This window comes from Ammospiza caudacuta, chromosome 8 (assembly GCF_027887145.1).
Source record: "Ammospiza caudacuta isolate bAmmCau1 chromosome 8, bAmmCau1.pri, whole genome shotgun sequence".
NCBI lineage: Eukaryota > Metazoa > Chordata > Aves > Passeriformes > Passerellidae > Ammospiza > Ammospiza caudacuta.
Genome location: NC_080600.1, coordinates 27144705 through 27169522, shown reverse-complemented (window position 1 = coordinate 27169522; position 24818 = coordinate 27144705). Strand labels below are relative to the sequence as shown.

General features: G+C 39.4%; 1 protein-coding gene across 2 annotated transcripts in view; it reads right to left on the bottom strand.

Annotated features, from left to right (window-relative positions):
* Positions 1–20119, bottom strand: part of IFIH1 (interferon induced with helicase C domain 1) — a 28308-nt gene extending 8189 nt beyond the window's left edge. The window contains exons 1-10 of one of the 2 annotated variants that reach the window (XM_058809917.1): positions 19516–20119; positions 17601–17757; positions 15650–15820; positions 11726–11806; positions 8091–8191; positions 7133–7343; positions 3861–4078; positions 2266–2382; positions 1668–1791; positions 1347–1580 (exon numbers count right to left, since the gene is read on the bottom strand). In XM_058809917.1, the coding sequence (XP_058665900.1) occupies positions 1347–1580; positions 1668–1791; positions 2266–2382; positions 3861–4078; positions 7133–7343; positions 8091–8191; positions 11726–11806; positions 15650–15820; positions 17601–17757; positions 19516–19965 (1864 nt within the window). In that variant the 5' untranslated portion in view covers positions 19966–20119. Of the gene's footprint in view, positions 1–1346; positions 1581–1667; positions 1792–2265; positions 2383–3860; positions 4079–7132; positions 7344–8090; positions 8312–11725; positions 11807–15649; positions 15821–17600; positions 17758–19515 lie in introns of both variants that reach the window. The other variant, XM_058809916.1, reaches the window with a different exon arrangement.
* Positions 20120–24818: the final 4699 nt, after the last annotated feature.

The window sequence follows — 24818 nt, the reverse complement described above, 5'->3', positions numbered from 1 at the left end:
TCAGATGATTATGAAACACAAGAACACTTCAAGGCAGGGACTCGGTGTGTTAGTACACTGATGTCATGACCCTGTGCAGACTATTGCAGTGTACCTAGTCCAAGGCAATCATACTCAATGTACCACAAACTGTTACTCTACCTAGATAGTGACTTTATGACTAGTCTTATTCATATTTTTGAATCCAATCAAACATAGAAATACATACAAAAAATAGATAAATGTAACAAACTCCCATAATTTTCCACCTTAGTTAAACCTACACTAAGTGCCCCATGGCACTTATCACCCAAAGATGAATTGTGCTCTTAAAGCTGAGAAATTTTAGACATTCTTCTATTAATCCTAGACTTTCAGCGGTAAAATCCTAAAAAAAATGGAATTTATTTTTCATTGGCAGGTTCTTTGGACTTCATTTACCTGCAAAAATAAAAGCAACTAGAAATTACACTTATGAAACTGAGTTTCATTTTTAGTTGGTTTAAATTTTTGGTTCTCAGCAACAGCTCACTACTGAAAATCTAAACAAGGAAGGATAGACATGTATGAAGAGTCATTAAAACCATGCTGACATTATCTAACTTATAGTTTTCATTCTTTTTTTTCATTTCTCAACAATAGTGAGAAAAATTTATAGTTCATTGGATACATGAAGCTGGGTCACATTCTGCAGTATAATCTATTTCTGTTTGTACCACCCAAGAGCCATGGGTGATGGGAGCAAACTTCTCTAGCTCTTTCTGCTTGCAAAGGCAGTAAAGGAAAAAATCTGAGTAAAAAAGATTAAAGAATGAAACCTAGTTCCAAGGTGACTGATCTGAAAAAAAACTTTGGTCTTTGCAGTTTGATCTTTTGTTTAATTCTCTAATTAAATGTTCTTTGCCTGAAACTAACTTAAAGCCAGCACTTTACTTTCTTAGTACATAGACAAACGAACTTTGGCAGGAAGGGTTGGTTAAGAACTCATTATTTCATTACTTTTGGATTCCATTTACTCAATGTTTTACGCCCCCAGAGTGTCTACTGAAATACATATTTTATGTATCTGCTAAGAGTGTCCTCAGGGACACCTCACTGGATAAAAGCAGAAAACAGCTTTTACTTACTGGCAGCAAAAACAAAGGTGGCTTTGGGTGGAAGGTGAAGAACCATTGTTACATATTATGACATGATCCCACTATGATGTTTAATGCATTCAAAAGTGTATGAACTGGGATATCAAGGCACTGTGATAATAAACAACACAGCAGATTCCAGGAGGCAATAACTAATGGGCCCATGTAAACCATGTTAGTGCACAATTATGGATTACAAATATTAAATATCACAATGTATTTCAAACTCACCATGAAATAAACCTATCAGAAATTCATCTGTTTCATCCTGTTTTGATACTGCTGGTTCATCATCATCATCATCATCACTCCTTACTGTCTTCTTACTTTTCTCCTCTTTATAGAAGTTATTTAGGTGATTGTAGGCATCCACCATTCGGATGGTGTCATTTATCTGGAGAGCATCATTGTATTTCTTCAAGTGCTCTGCACAGACACGTTCCCTCCGTTTTTCTTCTTTCGCAGCTAGAAGGGAACAAAAATACAAAAAAGGTCTTAATATAGAACGACAGAAAGAACTCCAAAGCTGGGGTATATTTGCTATGCAGTTACCTCTTCTCTCTTCTCTGATCACCCACTGTTCATATGTCTGAGTTCCAAACTCAGACTTCGGATGCAGCTGGCAATAGTTCTGTATTTCTGTCATGATCTCAGTGATTCTCTCTTTAAATGGATCCTAGAAATAAATTGATCAGGAAAAGTAAGTAAGCAGATTCTGGCAACAAAAACACTGGCTAGTACCACAGTGAGTAATTTTTTATAACTTAAACCTTAAATTAAAGAAGTAAGGCTTTTAAGCGTGTTTAGTGATATGGAAATATACAGTTCAGAATATCACAAAATTTGTATTGAGAAACAGCACTTAAAAAAAAACAACTGAAAATAATATCATCACTTCAATACAAATATTTCAACTTTAGAAGGCCTTTTGACCAGATAACTCAAAATATAACTGACATGAGTAAAAATTTAGTCCTATTTGACTTTACTGTTACTTTTTGAAACAGAGGAAAGTAACAATATTCAAATTAGCACTCTGGATCATATGAAGTCCATAGAAAAAGAGCATTAGGCAAAAGTTTTTGATACCGTACAAGACATATTTAAAGGAGAATATAACTTTAATACTGATTTTTTGTAAAAAACATACCCTTTTTTTATCATCTGCAATCACAGTCTTCTTAGATGGTTCCTTCACCTGATTCTTTAGCTGGGAGGCATGCTCTTCAACAGTCATAATCCTACATGCATCAAGATTGGCACAGATCTGGGAGAAGACAAAATGTTATTTCTTTAATATTGAATGAGATATTTCACATGAAAACTGAATTAGTGCAACAGAGCTTCTTATTTAGATATTGAGGTTTAGATAACTTGGCTTTCTTCCCACAAAAATTGGATCAAGGCAGTATCAGCACACAAAAGTCCAAGTCTTTGAAAAACATCTGAGATAAACTGCACAAATTACTTTTTAGGCCAGAAGTGATTCTTGCATACAGGAAAAAAATTGTAGATTAGGATGCAAAGCAAGTATTTTGAGAAGGAAAATAGAGCATCAATACTTTGGAAGAATAGATTTTAGAGCACAAAATAAATAAATATAATGGTGAAACAGAAAAAATAGAAGATAAATATTAGAGACTAATTATAATAGTAAGAGCTGTTATGAGCTAATTTGAGATAATCTTTTCTGGACTAGGAAAACATAGAGAGAATTTCTGTGCTAAGTACACAACTGAACTGGACTTTTTTGCTTTTGACCTCTTCCAAGGAGAAAATATGTACATGTCATTAAGTAATAAGGGAAATGATAACATTATTCTGAGCAGAGAAAATGGTAAAGGAAGACTGACAGGGGAACTTTTTAACATCTTCAGTGGTAATTGTATATTTCAGCTTGCATATTCAGATTAATCTTCAGATGCAAATCCCAGAATCCTATTACTAGGAATTCAGAGTTGATGAAAAGGAATTTTCTTTTTCTGCTAGCAAGTTTTTGCATCAAAATTCCGTCTACTTCAATACAGCATAAAACATTCTTGCAGGCCTCACTAATTCAATATCACATTCTGTTCTGGTACAATTTACCAGTCAGGAGTTTTCACTGCCATACTGGGCTAAATTCTACTTTTCTATTACTAATGCAAAACCATTTAATTTCAAGTAAAATATAGTTTCTTTAAGTATAGAATTTAACAGACTATCTTTAGTCAGGTGTTCATGCAACCTCAATGAGTAACTCCAACTGAAAAAAACAGAACACATTTGTATGCTACCTGTATCTCACAAGTGGTTTCTGCTTTGTTTAAGTATTAAACATTGTTTTTCATTTTTTTTGGACTCACAAAAATGCTCATCTTAGTCACTCTAGAAATACAGATATAAAATATGTTGTGTCTCTAGTATTTAGAAATACACAGTAAATTATAAGCCATCAATGGAATAGTAAGAATTTCAGTAACCTTAAAACCATACTACATTGTGGATTCCTTGCTTCTGATCTTGGGAATTTTTTTCAAGTGAGGCAACTATTTAACTTCCCTTTTCAGTAACCTTACTCCTCCTGTAAAGTAACCTTTATTTGTATATGGATGTCCATTATTTTTTAATGGTTATGAGCTGGACTTCCATGTACACAAGAAAAAAAAATCAGATTGTCTATTTGGAGCCTAAAACTGACTTTAGAAGTTTTACTTGAAGAAGACAATATCCCTTTGATGGTTTGTAAGTGCTAGGGATATTTACTTTCAGAATATGCTCTTCAGCTTTTGAGTAGGATGTTGCACCTCCTACACCAGGTGAGGCTGTAAGTCCCAGAATCTGAGGCTGTGGGATCAGTGGTTTGTTTTCTTTTGCCAGCTTCCTGTTCTTCATCTTTTCTTTTAAGTAACGTCTCATTATGTTATTGTAGACACCTTCCTTTTGAGTATGATGACACTCATCGATGATGATGAGGGAAAAATCTGGAAAAAAAAAAAAGACTCCTAAAGTGAATAATTCTATTTCATATGCAGAATTTGCGTGACTAAATCTTGTAACAAGTAAGGATGGTGTTGAAAAGAACCCATCAGTTTGTCTGAGAACTAATGTACTAGGAAATTGAAGTATTGGAGAAAGGTGTGGATGGATGCTGAATATATTTAATGGACTTTGGAACCTTTGCTACAGTCCCGATGTGCCAAGTAGTTTTACATTTCATGTAATGGAAAAAAAGACTTTATATTTTTGCAAAAACAATCTGATTATATAAAGAATTTCAGAGAAATATTGTTCATATCTTACCAGTGGTAAGAACATATCATAGTTGAACTCAATACTGTCTTTTATGTCCATAACTGTGTCTGACAAACTACGTATTGTTTGCTTTTGAGAAGATACATTATATGTTAGAAGCCTTTCAGACATTCTTGAAAGACTTGCTGTGGTCAAAATATGCTTCATTTTGTAGCAACACAGAGATTTCCTCCCTATTAGTGTCCAGTTAAAAGATTTATATTACTTTATGGATGTGTTATTGGAAAGAACAAACAGATTAGTGGGAGCACTACCGCTCATCTCTCTCTTGTAGCGGAGGAAACTGATGGAAATTCAGACAGGTGTAATGTGCTTTTTGGTCACAGTATATTTACATGCAAACAATATACTGTACAACGAAGAAAATAAAATTATTTTTTGTTTCAAATTTCTCAAAAGATATAGAAAACATATCTTTAATCTTTCTGCACATGCAGCCAGTGACATATATTTCAAGGTTCTGAGTTGAAAGAATCACGAACATTTTTCTGTTTCTCTAGCAGCAAAACTGGTTTATAGGAGCTCCCAGTCCTTCTGCAGCTGGCCAGTAACTCTCTAGTTTTACATTGTTTCCAACAATTTTAATTCAGTTTGTGGACACGACTGTAAAGAACATCACTGAAATGGTCAGGGTTAAACTCTTCTACATATTTTTTTAATGTAGACAATTTCCATGGTCTTGTTTACACATTGATGTGTAAACATATTGATGTGCTCAAATTGTTGCACCACTATAAGTCAGTTTACAACAACTGGCAGCAGGACCTGGAAATTAACAGAGAGCTAAATCAGTCTCAGCTGGTATTGAGGAACCTAAAGAAGGATGGAGACTAAACAAAGGAAGTTATATTGGAAAGGCTACACCAAACACTTCTGCTAGCAAAGCCAATGCTCCATGTCACGGGGGAAAGCTGATTGCCTTCAGAGTGATTCAGGAAGCCAGTATGCACTGAAGTGATGTAGTTTCAAATCTAAATTCCTATTTATTTCCAAGATTTCTACACACTGCAAGATTTCAGAAGCAGTGCTGGCAGTTACTCAGTTCTTCTGCCAACAGGAACTTACTGCCTCTGATTTTGACCATCATCTCCATCATGCATATTCTATAACTACTTGTGTAGAAACTAACCTACCAGAAAGGATGTGTTTCTTCTACTAAGGAAGTGATACACAGCTTTTAGAAAGTCCATACAGTGATTTCAGCCCTAGGTGAAGAGAGTAAACATTTGATAAATAGCAACTAAGAGAGTCCCCATCATTTCACTGAGGCTGGAATTCCATATCACATGTAATGCAGACCTCTGTGGAAACGGATGAAAAAAGTATGCAGCGAAATCTGGAAAAAAACTTGAAACTAATCAGGATGATTTATAAAGGCTGTGAGTTACCCAAGTCACAGCCACAGATATGGAGCTGGCTGTGCTCATGCTTGCTTGGCTTTGGTCCAGCTGAACCTATGAGCACAGGTGTAATAGAACGGAAAAAAACTCCTGAGGTGCAGGGCAGCCTGAGTTCTGGAAAAAATGTAGCTCCTTATGAAGGAAACTTCACAAAGTGTGAAACCCATTCAACCCACTTCATTACACAATCTGGTTGGGACTCAGCCCAGTTCTAAACAGGCCAGCAGTTCCAGTAGAAATGTTCAGATGCCTCCATACAGCATTCCAAAATGATTCAGATGTAGGAAAGTTTATTAACTTAAGATGCAGTGGAGAGGAAATAAGTATAAGAAAATTGCTGGTACTCTGCCTAGGTTAATAACAAGGCATTCTGAAGGAGGGAATTCAATTCTGAGGTACCAAGTGGTTCTGCAGGAGTTAGTTTGGATCAAGCAGTACCCCAGTCAGCACCAGGCACTGACAGACTTGGACCAACCACTCAGCTTTCTCTGCTGTCTGTGACATCCAGACCAATACTTTTATCTCAGGGCCATTATTTTGAATATCACAGTACTCCCCTACATCCTTCACCATCTGAAAAGGAGTTGATTGCAGGCAAATAGAGGGAGAAGCTAACATCTCACAGAGGAAGGTCACTGCAGCCCAAGCCTGGAAGCCGACCTCATGGGCTGCTGTAATTGTACCTCCCTGACAGATAATATAATTTCCTTTCTGATCTTCTGATCTTCCAGATCACCTGCCACTTCAGCATTCTGGGAAAACAATCTTTCCTTCTTTATCTTTTGCTTTCTTCAACTTCCTTTATGTGTTGTAGGAAAATTTTATATCTGCTGAGCTGAGAGAGACACAGTTATAAGCCATCATATTGCTGTCTTTTAGCAAAATTACAAGAGTTTAAAGAATATAATTTTTACGACAGATTGGCTTTTATCTTTTGTTCCATTGTACTTCTCAAACTACCAAGTGCATTTGAGTTTTGACAGGTTTTTTTCTCATCCTGTATATGGCTTCTGTCTGATATGATTTAACGCTCTGCCAAGCTTGGAAAGTGGAACCAGTACAACTGCATGTGCACAAAGTTGTGCTTAAGAATTTATTTAGATAAAATAGGAAGCATGACAAGTATTTAGTACAAACAAAGTACAGAGTCTAATTTTGGCCTGCATGCTTGTTAATTGAGATATGATTTTACTACAGCTTGTATTTATAAAATGAATAAATTGAGAAAACCCTACTGATTGTGGCACATTTTTACTCTGCAACTTTCCAGAACAGAGACATACTTTTATACCCTCTGTAAAAATTTCAGAATAAAATACTTGCCTGATAAGTGGACACTTTCCTCATCTTCCTTGGATGCATTTAACAGTGAATTCTCAAGGATCTGTGCTGTACTGATGATGACATCATTTCTTCTGACAACTTCAGGAAATGAGATTTTCAGCCGAGAATCACCACTTAAACCAATAACCTGATACCAACGCTTCAGGAATGGACTAAACTCTCTTTTTAAATGCTGTTCTACCAATGGAACCTGAGAAAAAGTTTTCAAAGAGTTTAAAACATATTAAACACAATATTAAAAATACATGCCCGTTTGCCACAAATGTTGTTAGAGGAACAAAAGAAAATTAGGCAGGAAAAATCCCCAAACCAATTTCCCCCTGCAACTTCTCCTGTGGAACCTTTTTGTCACAAGAACTTTGGCTTAACTGAGCCTTTCAAAGAATGAACAAACCATGCATGCTCTGGCTATTTAACTGAGCTTATAAAGTGCTTTCACATTTATCTTATTAGAGAATATGGATATTGTTTATAATTTCAGTAAAATTCTTTAATGTCTTTCTATATTTTAATATTACAATAGAAGATTAATTTATATGTGCTAAATTTAACTGAAAAATTAAAGCAACTATCAGAAAATCTGACAATATATTACTACTGTAAGACTCATCAGGTGGCCTTCATTAACAAACTGAAACTCAGAATGTGAAAAACAGTTTTATTTTTCAAAATTCATTACAAAATGAAGTTGTACTTTTCCCAACAATGTGGTTATTACAGCACATCTAAATTTGCACTTGCACTGGGGTACACTAACATAATTTGTGCTTACACAAAGCTGATGGCACAATGGAGATGATAGTCTAGATCTGTATGTCTTTAAAACAAAATATACCTGGAAAAGCTGAGAATTGTCTTTATATTCATCTTACAATGTTTGTATTAACAATGCATGATGTTTGAAAAATATTATTCTTTAAAAAATGGACCAACTTACCTTATTAACAAGTACTATGACTTTTCCAGGCTCTGATGCTCTTCTCTTCTTATCCAAGTGATCTTTGGTAATGTAAACAGCCACTCTGGTTTTACCACTGCCTGTAGGGAGACATATGATAATATTCTCCCCATTCAATGCTGGCTTTGCAACTTCCATCTGGTAATCTCTCAGGGTCAGATCTGGCTCAGGTGAGGCTCTCCTCTCCACTTCATCTTCATCTAAGGGTACAACGAAATATAAGTTTCAAACAGGAGGCACAGAATATGTATTAGAGGAGTGAAAAATGTCAAAGGGAAAAATATTAATTTACTCAGAAGTATCTTATGAATAGAAACAGCACACTAGCTTAGACAATGCTGCTCTGAGGACCTGTGCCACTCTGGATCAGAACTGCTTCCATCCAGTCAGCACTCAGGGCAGGAGGAATAAACCACAGTACAATTTCCCCCATCTATGTTGAAATGACTGCTATTAGGTATAAATTCAAGTGATACAGTTCAGTAGCACTGGGACCAACAAAGGTTGTGTTCGGAGCTGTGGTATTTATAACCTAGCCAAGCTTCTGTGACATTCTCCTTTATAAATACTGAAATTTATTTGTTTACAAGGGAGTTACCTTTATAAATACTTCCCAGAGAATGAAAAATGGAGCTATAGAAAGAAAAATAGATATGGAACACTTAAAATGATCAAGGGAGTTATAAAGTATAGAGACCAAATAGATAAGAAAATTCAATTGCCCATACAAGACGGAGCTAACTGTAGAATGTGTCACACCTACTCATGGTAGATTGTGTTGCTTCTTAGCCTGACACATACATAATGCAATTGGATGTTCATTAAAAAGCCATTTACATCTGCCACCTAAGGCCAAAGCCCTCCATCTCTTATTGGAAATGCAATGGCAGAGTTTAGATCTACAGCTTGCAGAAGAAACAAACAATGTTCTAAATGTAAAAGTGAAAAAAAAATACTGTTGAATTACTTTGAGCCTTAAGAAAAGCATATCAAGTCTCTTGAATTTACATATATTTAGGAAATCAGAACTTGTATATATATCTTAATATCAGAATGATTTATTTCAGTTGAGTTTTCATGGAAGTTTTTTGCTACAAATAAGTTTAGAACACTGTTCAAGTATTAACTTCCCTCAGTGAAGAAAATGCAAATTCATTCTATTAGATTAAAATCAGGGGAGAAAAACCCTAGTTTTGTTTCCTGATGATATCATTCAATGCAGAATGATGAGGATTTTATTATCACTGATGCATTACACACAAAGTAAGTATATTTTTCTAGTATTCCTTATTCCATTAAATAAAATTAAACTAACAAAAAGTAATGAAGCTTGATAAAACACTGCTGATGGAAACATCTGAATGCCATTCTAAAGTGTTTTTTGCTTGTTTTGCCTTTTAGTGTGAGTGCAGTGCTACCTGGACACAGGGACATTTGCACCAGAGAGTACTTGCTGTTATTTATCTGACTCTACTACTCTCTTTTAAGGAAGAGCATTTGTTTGCTTTCTGGTTGGCTAAATTCAATAGCTCAATCATATTGAAACTAGCACTTTATCACCCATCTGTTTGGTTAAATTTCAGTTCCTTAACATCCTCAATTAACAGTCCAGGCCTGAAAAATATTTAACTTAGCTCTCTCCTAGCTTCTTCAGCCCTTGTTTAGATAAAGGCTAATACAGGAATCTTTTCACAGATTAAAGAATTAAATACTTAAAGATTTTTCATCAAGCACAGTGTAGCATTAGGGAAGTTGTCTGCCTTCATACAAGGCTCATGTGAATTGCTGCTCTGGGCTAAAAGAAACACAGTAATTATTCTATTGTCCTAACTACACAATTCTGTAAAATGTGAAATGAACCTTGCACATAAAAATGAAGCTGAACCCACATGATTCTTTGCATTAAAATCCAAATAATGTCAGTGTGTAATAATGAACTTCTTTGTTAATACAACAGCCTTACTGTAACATTTCAAATTACAAAATCCATTAATAGTGCATCTGCATCTTCTTAGAAATTTTTTTCTCATTATTGCTCTCACTGAGTTTACTAGACATGATTAAAAAGCATGGATGTTTTAAAAAACTTTTAAACTACTTGCTTTTAAAAACCACATGAATACAGAACATATAGCAAGTAAACACTGAAAAAATCTGTTCTCCATTCTTCACAAAACTGCAGTGTTTGGGTTTTTTTCTGGATTACTGGACACAGCAAATGCCCATTTTGCTTACTGAGAAATACTTCAGCAATCTCAAAGAATGAGGCCATACTCACATACATACGTTCTGCCAAATGTCATGAGCCTGGCTCAGCCTGAGCAACTGATACAGTGTGTCTGTCTGTCCACAGAACAGAGAAGTTCCAGTGCCCAGACATTTCATGTGACAGAGTGAGCAAAAAAATACAATGTGACTGATGAATTTCCTCAGTTGCTAAAGAAGTGCAAAGTAAATTCTCTTGAGTTAGCAACATACAGACTAAAATTTTAGCTGCAGTGTAGCAATTTAGATCTGAGCTATCCTGAATTTTCTGTGTACTTATAAAATATGTGGATTTTAATACTTTAAAGCTTCAAAGTATTTAAAAAGTGTTTATAACGAACACTTTGCAGGTATAAGAAATACAAGATTTACAGTGACCTTACTGATGTGATACTAGGTTTATTAGGCCCAGATGGCTTGAAAAGCATTTGGAATTTTTTCTAGCCCTTGTACAAGACATAGTCCCAGCACAAATGTTATAAAATCTAGATTCCAAAAAGTAGTTCTTGAATTCTGTATAGGCAAACAGGCTCATCACAATAGTGGACACCTCGCAGTTTGCTTTGCCTGAGGTTTGGAAAAAAAAAAAAGACAAAAAATACTGGGATCTCTTTTACAACAGCAATGTATAGTTTCACTCAGACTTCATACATAGCAAGATAATACCTGTCTGCTAAGTATCATTTAAACACAGTCCAATATCTAGTTTAAAACTGTATTTAGAACATGCACATGTGTTTAAATGTGAGGTTCACAAAGATCCTCAGATAGCAACCCCCACTGCTCAGGTTGCTTTTACAAACAGGGCTACTAAAGTACTTGGGCTCAAAGTGGACCTTCATTATTGTTCTGCAGGTACCCAGGAGATGCTTCTGCTCACCTTCACTGCCTCTAAAACATTCCTATTCCCTCTCACCCTATGTGGGAGCCAGGCACAATCTAGCTCCTCTCTGAGAGCAAAAGAAACACGTCAGTGTGGCAGCATTATGAATATCTGTCCAGGTGACTGCACTGGCTGACTTCTAGTCCCTTCAACCTGTGTGATTTCATCATTCTGCCTCACTGACCAGTTCGTACGATGATGATGTCTAGAGCCCTGCTCAGATGATCCCAGTAAATTGACTGTTTTGGGGCTAGGACTTAGGTCCAGACCATTACCAGATGGTCGGGACCTAAAATGCCTAAAATGGCATCTGTTTTCCAACAAAGTAAATTAATTTGAACAAACTGGCATCTAGAGTTTACAGTGAAAGAAAGCCCTTCACTGAGTTTCATTTTAGCCCATTCACAGAATACTTCCCCCAGAGCTTACTTTGCAATTACTAAATAATAACAGAAGGGAAACGTACCTGAATCACTGGTAGTGCAGCTGTGTTCCAGGTTTCCATTCAAGCTACTGACACTTCCATCTCCTATGGAGACATCTGACTCTAAATGAAAAACGCAAAGAAATGTAGCATAATACATTTGCTGTACAAATATTAATGGCAATTGTGTATTGTTTGCTCTCCCCCTGAGTTGTTAAAGTAGGTTAGATGAATGTCAGGCGGGGATGGCTGAGATCTAACTTTCTCTATTTTTGCTAGAGGTTAAAAAAAATGAACAATATAATTCATTTTCTTGTGGAAGAAAATATGGAGTGGAAGATCAATATCCAAAGCATGGCAGAGGTAAGGCACTATGGGTCATGATTTATTGTCTAAAACCAGGGGTTCCAGACATCATCACCTGCATAATCCCCTTTAGTCCTCTTTCACTGTATTTTTCCAGAAAGGTGAAAAGCCAAAAGAAAATAAGTTGCTGGCAAACTGAACTTTCTCTTTTACTCACTGCAAGCAATGAAAGCTACACCTGCAGCAGAACAAAAGCAAAACCAGAATTGCGTTTTTGTTTTTTTTAAAGTTTCTTGGTATTACATGAAAAGAGCAAAGCGCAGCTCCCGACTAACTGCGAGCAGCGATGGGGGCATCGAACCGCGCGGAGCAGCAGCGGCGGCGCCGCTCGGGGATCGCCGCGCCCCGCTCGCCCTCTGCCGGGCCGGGCCCGCCTCGCACCAGCGCCACCCGGGAAGCCGCGCGTAAAGCTCAGCCCTTCCATAGCGCCTCAAGAGAGAGACACCCAGCTCTCCCGGGAAAACCTGCCGCCAACAGCGCCACCCGGAGCTGTCAGCTTGCCCACAGCACTCTGCAACTGAGCCCACAGCGTCAGATGGAATCAGCCGCAATAACAGTGTTGACCAATGTTTCGGTTAATTAGCAAGAGCAATTAACAATGGGCCTGTGTTGCCATCAAGTTATTTCCAGTGAATATCCTATTATGGTCCATAGACATTTTTCATAACTTATTGTCCCCAAAAAAATATTCATAAGGCAAAATAGATTCTGTGAATGAGAATTTAGCACTGAATGGAATTTAGCACTTATGGAGTCCTAGAAGGGAATGCCTGAAATATACACTATAAAGTCTTGGTGAGTGAGGTGGAAATTGAGCCTAGTCTGCATGCAGTAAAGTTATGAAGCTACCTTAGCTACCACTAGGAGTCAGGCATTAGTAGTTTTTCTAACAAATGAATGCAGTCAACAGAAAGGCAAAAAAAGAAAACCTCACCAGTTACAAGCCACGTTCAAAGACCTGTGACAAACTAATTAGTAGAATTAGTAAGAACTCCCAGCTATGAAGATGACACTGCTATCTCTTGCTTTCACTTTCCAGAAATCCACATAAAATAGGGAAAAAATAGGACAAAATTAAAATTCTCTGTATCTATTCCATATAGTGTCCCATCTAAAATGACTTTCTAAAAGTCCCGAGAATATGAATCTATAAAGTGTTTTGTACACAATTATCTGAATTACAATGTGCAGCATGCCTTATACAACAATCTCTCAAAAGAAAACATCAGCGGTAATGTGAAATGTAAAATACTCATCTTCCAAAGAAAGGTGAATAGAACAACGTTCTCCTTTTTCAACTGTGGCAACTTACTTGAATTATTTTAAAAGAAAATAAATTTAAAAAAACCCAAAGCAGTAAGCATTTTCAAAAAAATGAAAATAAAAGAGTTATCCTAACAGCTGTTTTTACCACTTCTGCTAATCTTCCCTTAGAGTCCTGCTTGCACATTGTAATGTGGAATTTCACAGGATGATTTCACAGGAAGATTTTCAGTCACTTTACACTGAGTACTAAATAAGTAGAGAGACAATGGAATGGAATGCAATGACAAGTGAGCCTTGAAAAAGAGAGCTGCTATTATTTAATTTGGTGTTTATATAGGTAACTGCAGCAACTTAATCCGTGTTAACCTAGTGAATTTACTTGCTTTTGTGTAATTTTGTGTGTGAAGTTTCTCATCTGCGTTTTTGCATGCTCAATTTTTCTCCAGTTATCTCTTGGGCTCAATGATCTATTTCTACTTGTTTTTATGGCCTTACTGCTCTCATACCTTCTGACTGTCTCTGTTTCATCTACCTAAATAAGAGGGTTAGAGGAAGCTCCAGATACAATGCAAATGGCAGCAATTTCAAATTACCTGAAAAGCTTCTTCTTGAAATATGTCCTTTTCAAGACATAAAGGAATTGTAGGACTGTACTGCAAAACTGAGTACACTTGACAGCATCAAATTACAAACTAGGTGGGTTCCTAGCTCACTTGGAAGTAGAATCTGGGTTCCATTTGTATTTTAATCTTCCTGGTCTAAAATTACTGTCTTATGAAATCATGAGAAAGGATGGTCGTAGGAAATGAAAAAAGACCGGAGTGCTGTTAAGTCTGAGTGTACAAGTGCATTAATATCAAAGGCTACTGCACTTGAGGATGGCTGAATGTGAGGCAGTTCCTCTGCAGAAATCTCCAAGCAGCACTGCCTCCTGGCAGCCCTTGTTACTCTGCATCTACACTGCTGCTTTGGTTCATCTCAGAACTGCATGTTTTCAGGTAATCTGTCAATTGTCCCCACTTACACCACTTTGGTTCATATCACAGAGCTGGTGTAGATCAGAAGAAATGAACTGTCAGCTGAAACCAAATGAGATTTGTTCTAATTACTTGCAGGTGCACAGTCCACATGAGACTGAAGTCAATCTGAAACAAACTGATGGAATACATGTACTCTGTATCCCCTTAGCCATTTCACTGCACAGATCTGCTCAAGTGCCCAGACTGCTAATACTCACTCTATTAATTCCAGTTCTGTGCTGAGAACAGTTTTTTATCCACAATGAGCTTGTGGCACACTAGTTAATAACTGATAGATCTCATTTTCTGTAATTCTCAACCCAACTAGAGGCAAGTAGAAGATCAGGCTAACAGCAATGAAAACCTACCCTTAGTAGGCCAAATAAGATCCTTAGCTTTATCAAGAAAGAATAATCCAGTCTCATCTACTTTGAATTATCATTAAATTTTTGGCACCTCTTCTTTATACTGACATATTATGTTCTAACCCAGGAAAACCAAGTTGATAATTTTGCTGTACTTGCTACAAAGCAGTGTGACATCCTGTTAATATCATGCAAAAAGAGAAATAGGCTACTACTGTTGCACATTGAAAGGCTCCAGCTTTTCAGAGACATTTTAAAAAAGTTATCCATGTTTGATAAAAAGAGAGCAGCCTTAGCTGTCCTACTCCTTTGGCTGAGAAAGCCCACTGGTATAATTTCAGGCAGCATTAACCTTAGCTGTAACTATTGTTTGAGCTCCATGAGAGCCTGGAACACACACGTTTCCTGAATCACGCAGTGCATGTTTGAATCACTGGTCCACGGCTGTGTTAGGGCATTGTTGCTGTCATTGCTGTCACTCATAATCAACTCCCAAGGCATGTTTTTAAGAGTGGTCTAAATGAACAACAGACCACAACCATTCCGAAACATTTTTACTAAAAATGTACTTCTGAGTGTGTATGTCACATGAGAAAGGTTGTCTGATATTCTGTAAGTTAAAAAACATTAAAATGAACAGAAGGACTTCTCAAAACAAAAATGCTTTTCTATACAGCATTTCCAGCCTTCTAGAAAGAAGCACTTTAAATAGAGCTGCAGTTTTAGTGGCATAAAAACATTCCTCTTATCTTAAACTTAGTCAACACTGTACAGAGTTGATAATGTTAACCTACTGTTGTCATTGGATAGTATAAGCCTACTATGGATGGGTGTGAAATAAAATACTAACCTAATAATATTAATATTTCTATCAAAAGTATTGAATATATTTCAAAACTACTCATTTATTCACACAGGTACCAGATCATAATACCAGTCAGTGGACAAACCTGACATCACAGAATTCTTTTCTATGGATGTTTCCAACAGACTGTTCTCACTGCTGGAACTGTCATCCACATTTTCTTCCTGTTTCAAATTCTCCTCTGTGACGTATCCTGGTTGGCTTGTAACTTCTGTTTCTTCATTCGTAGTCTGCTCCATCCCACTTTGTTTATTCTCTGTTCCCAGAAAATACAGAGAAATTCTAAGGCAGTTCTACAAAACATTTCATTTCTTTTAGTGTGGAGCCTAGAAAACACAGAACTAACCTGTATTTATCAGGCACATAACAGTATAACATATGGTCTTGGTCTTGACTCAAATGTTATAGTCTGGAATTTTGACCTTCATACAAATATTTGCTAAGAATTTACTAATTTACAATTAGAAACTAAATTTAAAGAGGTTAATAGATTTATTTTTATGAAGTTCTCAATTTCTGTGCTAATAACAACATATCTTACTATAAGAAATCACAGGGGGTCAAGCTGCAATGACAAAATGTAGCAGCAGTGTTCTTCATCCACAATGCCCAATGAAGCTGTTTCTTCTCTAGGACCTTATGTCAGGGCATGCTCCTGCAACCATACATTTTACATATCTACACACATACAGGACTGTGTACATGGAAAATTACTTATCCTCTGGTAAGAGCACCACCATTCATGCTTTACACATCAGTCTGTACAGTTTGTTTTGGGGCCTACATCACCCAAGATTACAAAGAAATTGTGGAATAAATGTATTCATTCAGTAGTCCATCAAACAACTGAATTAAACTTCAGTTTTAACCTATATAGTCTTCTGCACTATAGTAAAAATTCAGAAATGCAAAATGTGAAAAGAATAGAAAAAAAATATTAATAATTTATATATCTGTTACTTTGTTTGCCTTAGTGATGGCAAAGTAGTGAAAACAATAATTTAAACCTCACACAGCTGCAACACAGAATGAAAATTAGGATCACAATAGCTGCTGAGCTATTCCCAGCACCTAAGTTCCACTCAAAATGATCTGAGGTTCAGACTTGGTTGGTCTTGGCCTGCAGACTGCAACACTCAACCAACCATTTTTGAACTGCATCCTCATATCTCACAGCTGCCTGTGTGTGTCTGGGAGAACACTGTCTGATTTCTGTCCAAAGCTGGAAGAGACACCCTCATGTGCTTCTTACCTCAATCTTAATGCTCTGACCCATATGCAGCAACTAAAAGCACAGAGACAGCTCTGCTCCTCAAGTGAGCAGGCTGAAGCTGCTAAATGGGAAATCTGTTAAAGTAATTTAGTCACTAAAATTTTATAAAACATATGGAGACCAAAAATAAGGGATAAATTATTTAGGGGCTGCTTTCTTTTTTATATTTAAGAATGGGATAACTTTACAGTACTATAAACATTATACAGGAATGAAAAGGAGTAGCCCCTTTACTAGTTTATTGCATTATTTTTAGTAAATTTTATAATGTTTTGAGACTTTTGAATGTCTTAACGTATGCAAAGTACTTTAAAATGACAAAAATATTTGTAAACTGTTCTGTAAAGAAAACACTTGTACTGAAGAAGAAATTCAGGTAAAGTCTGTTTTGTTTGTTTAAATTAATTTTTAAAGTATGTTTATGAATGATTATAAAAATCACACTGAAAGCCAATGGGTTTTAAAAGTAAGATTCAGTTTAATTGTAACTAAATCCATACTGTTGTAATTCTCATATTGCTTAATAGGGATTTTCAGTATTTAAAAATCTACCAATTAAACTGTTACATAACTTGATTTTGAAATCCCTGGACAAACAAAAGCATCAGTCCCAGTGTCTCATTAAAATAATATGGTAGGAATCCTGCACTGCTTCCTAAGTAACAGTACAAAAAAAAGAAAAAAAAAAAGAAAAAAAAAAGAAGAAAAAAAAGAAGAGCTATTAAAAATCCACACATCTGTACCAGTGAAATAAGATGATTACCTCCTGTATTTCCACTTAAATCATCTGCAAGGTCTTCATGTTGGGTTTCACGGAGAGCAATCAAAAAAGGAGAGAACCAGGCTTTCTTCTGGACTATTCTGCTCAGTAGCTCCCTTGCACCATCTCTGTTCCCACGATTGTCAATAACAGTCTGGATCTGGCAAAAATAAAAGGCAAGAAACAACCCTCACACAGACTTTGGAAATGGTCTGAGGACATTCATAAGAATAGTATAGTTTCAAAAAGCATTCCCCTGTTTAATTAAAGCATACTGAATAATAAAGATATAAAGTAGACCTGACACTCATCTGAAGAGAATTTTTGCAATTTTGTACAACCTCATGCTCATCCCATCTGGTTTTGGGTAGGATATATGAAACCTACGAGATCTGGAACTTAATTGGAGAGACTGGTAGTACCAGACAATGGTTGCAACAGTAACCACTATATAATAGTTATTAGTATTGTGGAACAACTAGTGTTTAGAATGGCTTAGGGAATACATAACCTTGATTAAGGACAAATGCTGTCACACGGTTTATCAAAGCTCATGACCTCACACATAAAATAGAACATTTTCCTTCTTAAACTTTGGCTTCATCATCTCAACTCCCACTTAAAAAAACAATACCTGAGCCTCTAGAAAGTGGCTACTGCCCTCAAAGAAGCTACGGAACTGTGTCCCAAGGCTGTCACAAGCAGAATTTGGCATGTGGTTGCATGAGGAACAAAACCATGACCCCAAGAGCAAAGCAGCTTGAGACAGGTGATCAGTCTCAAGGGCTATTTTCTCAAGGCTCAAGAATGACCCATTCTGATATGCAAGGAAATGGGCAGGCATAGCAGTGGGAACACCTGACTGAGATACATGACCAAAAGGCAGTGTGTGGAAAGTGGGAGACATGAGAAAGCCTAAACTACACTGGGGTTTAAACTGGCAGGATTGTGAAGGGTATTAAATTGTTTGATGGAAATACCAGCAGCAAAAAGGTGACCCAGGGGAGCATGAGGACCTATTACCAGGGAACGGAGCCAGTAGCTTCCTAAAAGACCTCTACATCTGCCTGCTGGGTTACCATGCTTGGCTCCCTACTAACAAGGGTGCGTCTGATCATTGCTGCCACCTGATGGTCACAAGACAAAATTATGTATCTTACAGCCATTTAACTGAGATGGAGAATAAAACGTCCTCAAAAGTGGATGCAAAGGCTCAGAGTGCAAATGTGACTTAGTTCCACCCTTAGTTTACCAGTTTTCCCCTTATTGCTATGGCAATTATTATTTCAATTTGTTCTAGCACTGTTTCAGGATATCAATTTTTTTTTTTTTTTAGTTTCAAGTAGGTTTCACATTCCAGGCAAGTTATTCTTAGCCAGGTGAAATCAACACTGGACAATATTAGCATCAAAGGTTAACACTTCCTAGTTCTTGTCCAACTGGTACTTCTGCTCACGTCATTGTCTAGTGTGATAGTCCTCAGTGAACCTATAGCAAAAAAGGGGACAGAAAATCTTGCTTTATTTTAACTCAGTATTATTTAGGACTTCACAGACCATCACTACTTCCTGGTATGATTCAAGGGCCAAAAGACAATGATCTTCTGAGCCTAAGGTCTGTGGCAAAATGATAAGTAAAGTAAAGTCTGACATATTTATTCACTTAGACGCTGTCTTGGTCCAGCCCTCTGTTTCCTGGCATTTTTCTTTGCCAGGCTCTTAGCTGGCATGCCACCTGCTGGCCCATTGTCAAGAATCTTCACCGGCTTACCTGGACCCATTATCTATTTCCCCCCAAGTCTGGGAACTCCCCTTTTATTTTTTGCATTTACTCTGCCATTTGTAGCTGTGGCCCCCTACCTGCCCCACAGCCCCTGCGGCTGGCCAGTATCTGTGGCACTGCCTGCGCCCGGACTCACCCGCTCCACGTCCTCGTCCTGGAAGATCTCCATCTGCAGGCATTTCTGGGCCACCGGCCCGGCGCGCATCCTGTCCACCAGCGTGCCGTGCAGCAGCTGCACCAGGTGCACGCAGAGGTCGTGCTCGGCCTCCTCTGCCGGCGAGGGCAGCTGGCTCAGGCTGGGGTTGGCGTAGCAGGCGGCCAGGCTGCAGCCGCCGTGCTCCAGCGCCTGCAGGAACTCGCGGATCGGGCCGCGGCCGCGGGGCCCCCGCTCCACGGCCTGCAGCAGCTCCTCGGCGCCCGCCGCCGCGCCCCGCTGCTCGGCGGCCGCACGGACCCTGTCCCGGTCCTCAGCGCTCAGCGAGGGCAGCCGGTCCAGCACGGGCTGCACCTGGATGAACTGCTTCAGCCGCGGCCTGAAGCAGTCGATCATGTAGAGGAACAGCTTGTCCCGGCTGCCCTCTGCCATGGCGGCGCCCGCCGCTGCTGGGGCTGCGCCTGGGCCGGGCGAGCAGCGCGGCCGCGGCCCCTCAGCGAACTCTCCGCGAACCCTCCGCTGGCATGGCCCGGCCCGGCCCAGCCTGCCCAGCACCGGCGCCGCTTTCGGTTTCGCTTGGGAGGGCGGTGCGTGAGGGCTCGGCTCGCCGGGACCGGGCTGGCGGGGCCGGGCAGCTCCGCGCCGGGCACTGCTCAGTGCCACTCCTCAGTGTTGAAAACGAAACCTTTGCCAGTAACGAAACCTTTGACAGTAACCGTGGGCTGAAAAACACAGTCATAAACGGAAACATCTCTTTCACTTTCCACTCAGAGTGCTCACTTCCCGGGCTGCTCACAGCGTGTCAGGGTTTTGGGTGCTGGCTGCTGCCCCGGCACGCAGTGGCAGCAATAGGAGGTGCTTGGTTGGTGTCTGAAGCCATGGAAGATCTCTCCCTGAGATGAGGTTTCGCCCATACCGTACATGTCACTGAGCTTCAGAAGCAGTCTTGGTTTCCATGGTGGGGGTTTGGGGAACCTCAGTGTGATTCTGAGGTAAAGCAAAATGATAAACAGAGAGTGCCTGGATTACTGTGTTCAGTTTTGGTCCGGGGCAGTTCAAAGGACTGAGAAATTGTAGAGTCCAGGGGCCAACAGGATTGGAGAGCCTGTCACACATTTGAAAAAACTACATTTACAAAGCCTGGAGAAAATAAGGGTCGGGGAGATGCAACCGCGGTGATATTTGGGTGTTAGAAAGATAATTTATTTGTTAGTAAAATTGCCTTGTTCAGGTCTAGGGCTTTGGCATGTTTCAATGATCTCAGACCTAGGGGGAGGTTAACAAAGCCTGGGAATAAGGATGTATCACTGATAGCAGAACCAAAGAACACAATTTATGGGCCTCAAGGACATTTGGCAGGACTCCCCAGGTAAGGGAAAAAATAATGAAGACATTTCAGCAATTGTGCTGAGATTGGCTCTGACTGCATAGAAGATAATTCTGGCCTGACGAGGTTCTTACCACTGATTCACAGACCACCAATCCAGGAAACACTGGGCATGTGGACTAATCAGCATAAGAAGCGAGGGAATAGTTTAACCAATAGAAAAAAGAGTACTAATTAATGTGAAAAACTTTGTAACTTGTAGCCAATGAGTGTTAATGCCTTTGTCTGATAAAATGTAAAAAAATGTTGACAGTCATGGTGCTGACTGTGAATTTGCCACCAAGCACCTCCTTCTGTGCAAGGCAGAACTGTAAATAAATCAAATACCTTGATTCTCTGTGTAGATGAGTCTCTTGCAAACTGGGTGAAAGAACCTGTCTTGGGACACCAACAGTTCTTCAGCTCCTAAAAGTTGGATGTTTCTTCACTGGGGTACATAGGACAAAGGGGAATTGGAATATGTTTCTCTAGAGGAAATTATCTCTAGGTGTCAGAAGAAAATATTATCTTCTCTAGAAACAATTAGACATTGGAATATATTGCTTAGAGAAGTAGCAAAAATTTCCTCAATAGAAGGAAGTGTTGAAGAAAATTCAACACTTTGCTTGACAGTGTCCTTGATTAAATGTCTTGCTTTTAAAAGAAAGCCAGCTATCTCCAGAGGTCCTTTCCCAGCCTAAAGTATTCTGTAGTTCAAATTGTACCCTCAGCTGCTTGTCACATTGAGATGTGCTGCAGTAGTCTGCTCTCAGAGGAGCTTCCTTTAGCTGGAGGCTTCTTTTGTAGAAGAACTTAATTTGTTTTTACTTTCATTTCATCATTCTTATGCTTATCTCTAGTTTCACTTTATTTCATCATTACTTTTTCATTTCTACTTTATGCAACTTTCCCTTGAAAGATTTCCTTCCCCCTAGTACTTTTTCTTCTGTCTCCAGCACCTTCGCTGGAAGGCACATGAGCCTTTCTTGCTCAGTTTTGGGAGCCCACAGGACATTCTGTGTGCAGACGGGTTGTTTGTGTGTTTGCTTTGTTGTGTACACTGTGGTGGTAAATCAGGCTGTATGTTAATTCCAAAACAATCCTTTACTGGCTCTAAGAGTTTGCAGACATTAAAAGGACATTTGAGACTTCCAGAGATAAAGAATGTAACATGTTTATTCCAGCTAGTGTGAGGTTGCACAGATGATGGCTGAGCTCCTGCTCTGACCATGAATAATGGAAATACCCTGACTATCGCTCTCCTGGACATTTACACCGATTTTTGAGACCTTTGTCCCTTTCAGATGTAATTGAAATTGGTGTCAGGGTTCATAGCAGTCGCTCTGGCAGTGCAGGGGAGGAGCACTCGGCTTTCCCCTCGGCTATCACAAAGGCTGCGCAGTGCCACCTCTCGGCCCGCTACAGACCCGACGCCGCCCTTCCCTGCTCGGCCGGAGCGCAGCGGGGAAGCCGGGACGTGGCCCAGCCGTCGCGGCTCAGCACCGCATCGCACCTCACCGCACATCAGCGCACAGCACCGCACTGCACTGCTCTGCACAGCACTGCACATCACCGCACCGCACCGCACTGCACAGCACCGCACAGCACAGCACCGCACCGCACCGCACCGCACATCAGCACACAGCATTGCACCGCGCATCAGCGCACAGCACCGCACAGCACCGCACCGCACATCAGCGCATCAGCGCACAGCACCGCACAGCACAGCACCGCACTGCACATCAGCACACAGCACTGCACCGCACTGCACAGCATACAGCACTGCACAGCACTGCACAGCACGGCACTGCACATCAGCGCATCAGCGCACAGCACTGCACAGCACCGCACCGCATCACACTGCACAGCACCGCACCACCGCACCACACTGCATATCAGCACACAGCACCGCACCGCACATCAGCACACAGCACTGCACAGCACTGCACTGCACAGCACCGCGCTGCACATCAGCACACAGCACTGCACCGCACTGCACATCAGCACACTGCACTGCACAGCACAGCACTGCACATCAGCACACTGCACTGCACTGCGCCACACAGCACAGCTCTGCACAGCACATCGCCGCACTGCACCGTGCAGTGTACATTCTTACACGCTGCTCACAGTGTGTGAATATTTATAAAGAATATTTAACAGAGAGGATGGGAAGATTAAGGGTGCTGATCTGCAGGTGTGGTATTAGGTACACCAGTCATGGGAGGAATTGTTCCTTCTGCTGTGCTGGTGTTGCAGTCTCCTGAGATTCTATTTGTGCTCAGCATTTTAGAGCTCAGCAGCTCCAATAAGAAGACTTACAATTTATCAGTGGGCAAGACTCCAGTTGCTTCACCTCAGCAGGCAGCCAGAGGCTCTGCCAAGCAGTGCATTTCAGCTTTTTGTATGTTACTTATGATGCTGGTGAATGAGACAGGAACTTTGATGAGTGCTCACCAGAGAGATGAAATTGCTAGGGCACAATTTACAGCAGGAAAAGGGAAGAGAGGTCCATCTGTGGAGAGCCAGCAGCGAGGTGGGAGATCAGAAAATGCATTTACAAAGTGAACAGCAATCGAACATAGAAGAAAAGAGACATGCATCTGGTTGTGTACTTCCAGGAAACAGCAGTTGGGTCAAGACACATGACTACTGTGTATTACAGTAAATCTAAATCTGTGCCTGTAGATGAATGTGCACATCCAAATAGTTCAGGTTGCTGCACAGCTTAACTATTGAAAAGCATTGCAACCTCTCCTTTGCTTTAAATGTTGAACTACATTTGTAACTGGTAGGAGCCAATTAGCTCCATCAAGAGCTGTGCTGATCTTACCGTCTCACCTCTCACATTTGAAGTGATTGTCCACAAGGAGATTTTGTACTTCAGCTACTTTAGCTATTCCTGAATTTTCACGAGACTTCTCTATATTTACAGCTTATAATTTATATTTATTTTTAGCCACAAGTTTTTAATGTACATAGCCAAATGTTCCTAAGCTCAAGCAAACCCAAAACTTGCTCCTAAAGTTCTGAAAGCTTCTATGGATTTTGTTACAGCTGTGTTGGGTATACAACCTTTGACATTATTATTCTTAGTTTGATTTGGATAACACAGACCCATTTCTATCAAGTGAAAACCAGACCGGACTTATAGGCAGGCCCACCCTTCAAAAAACCCTCCCAAAAACTCCCAGCAAAATCACCTGCAAATAAAAGGGGCAATTTTTGCTGTTTAGAAAATTAATAAATTTCTATACTCACTGGTTTTTACTTGTTTTTGGAAGAAAAAATGTTGAAGCAGTGGGTCTTCATTGAACCTCACCAAGAAAAGAAGTTACCTGAGAAGCCAGATCTTTTGGTGGCAAGGAAGGGGTAGCTAGAATGTTGCAACTACACTTTAATCTTTTCTGGATTCCTTGGCAGGGAGCTTAGAATCTCCATAACTTTAAGAAGTCTCCCTTATTTGCACCCATTTGAGAATTTTTTTTTCCCTTGGTACAAGGACAAAGGAAGAAACAAAGTCTTTTTGAGCCAGAAAATGGAGTAAGTGTAGCTTTTCCTTCACTTTGACTGACTGCAGTAGTTGTCACTCTTCCTCTTCCCTCCCCAATGCTCCTTCCTCAGGCCACCTGCTTTGCTCAATCTCTTTGCGGTAATGAGAAATACCAGGTGATAAGATTGGACAAAAGGCCTTTTGTAAAGCAATGCTCATGCATTATATTTTTCCTTAATTTTATTTTTATTTTATACCAGACTTTTTAGAAAGTAGCATAACAAATGCCTTTTTAGAAAACGTGCTAACTTGTTTCTTGCAACAGACATGAGTGTTAGTTACCAGGCTGAGATAGAGCAGAAGTCCTTAACACTTGCTATTTAAAAAAACCCAAACAACAAAACCTCACAGAAGGTATTTGTTATC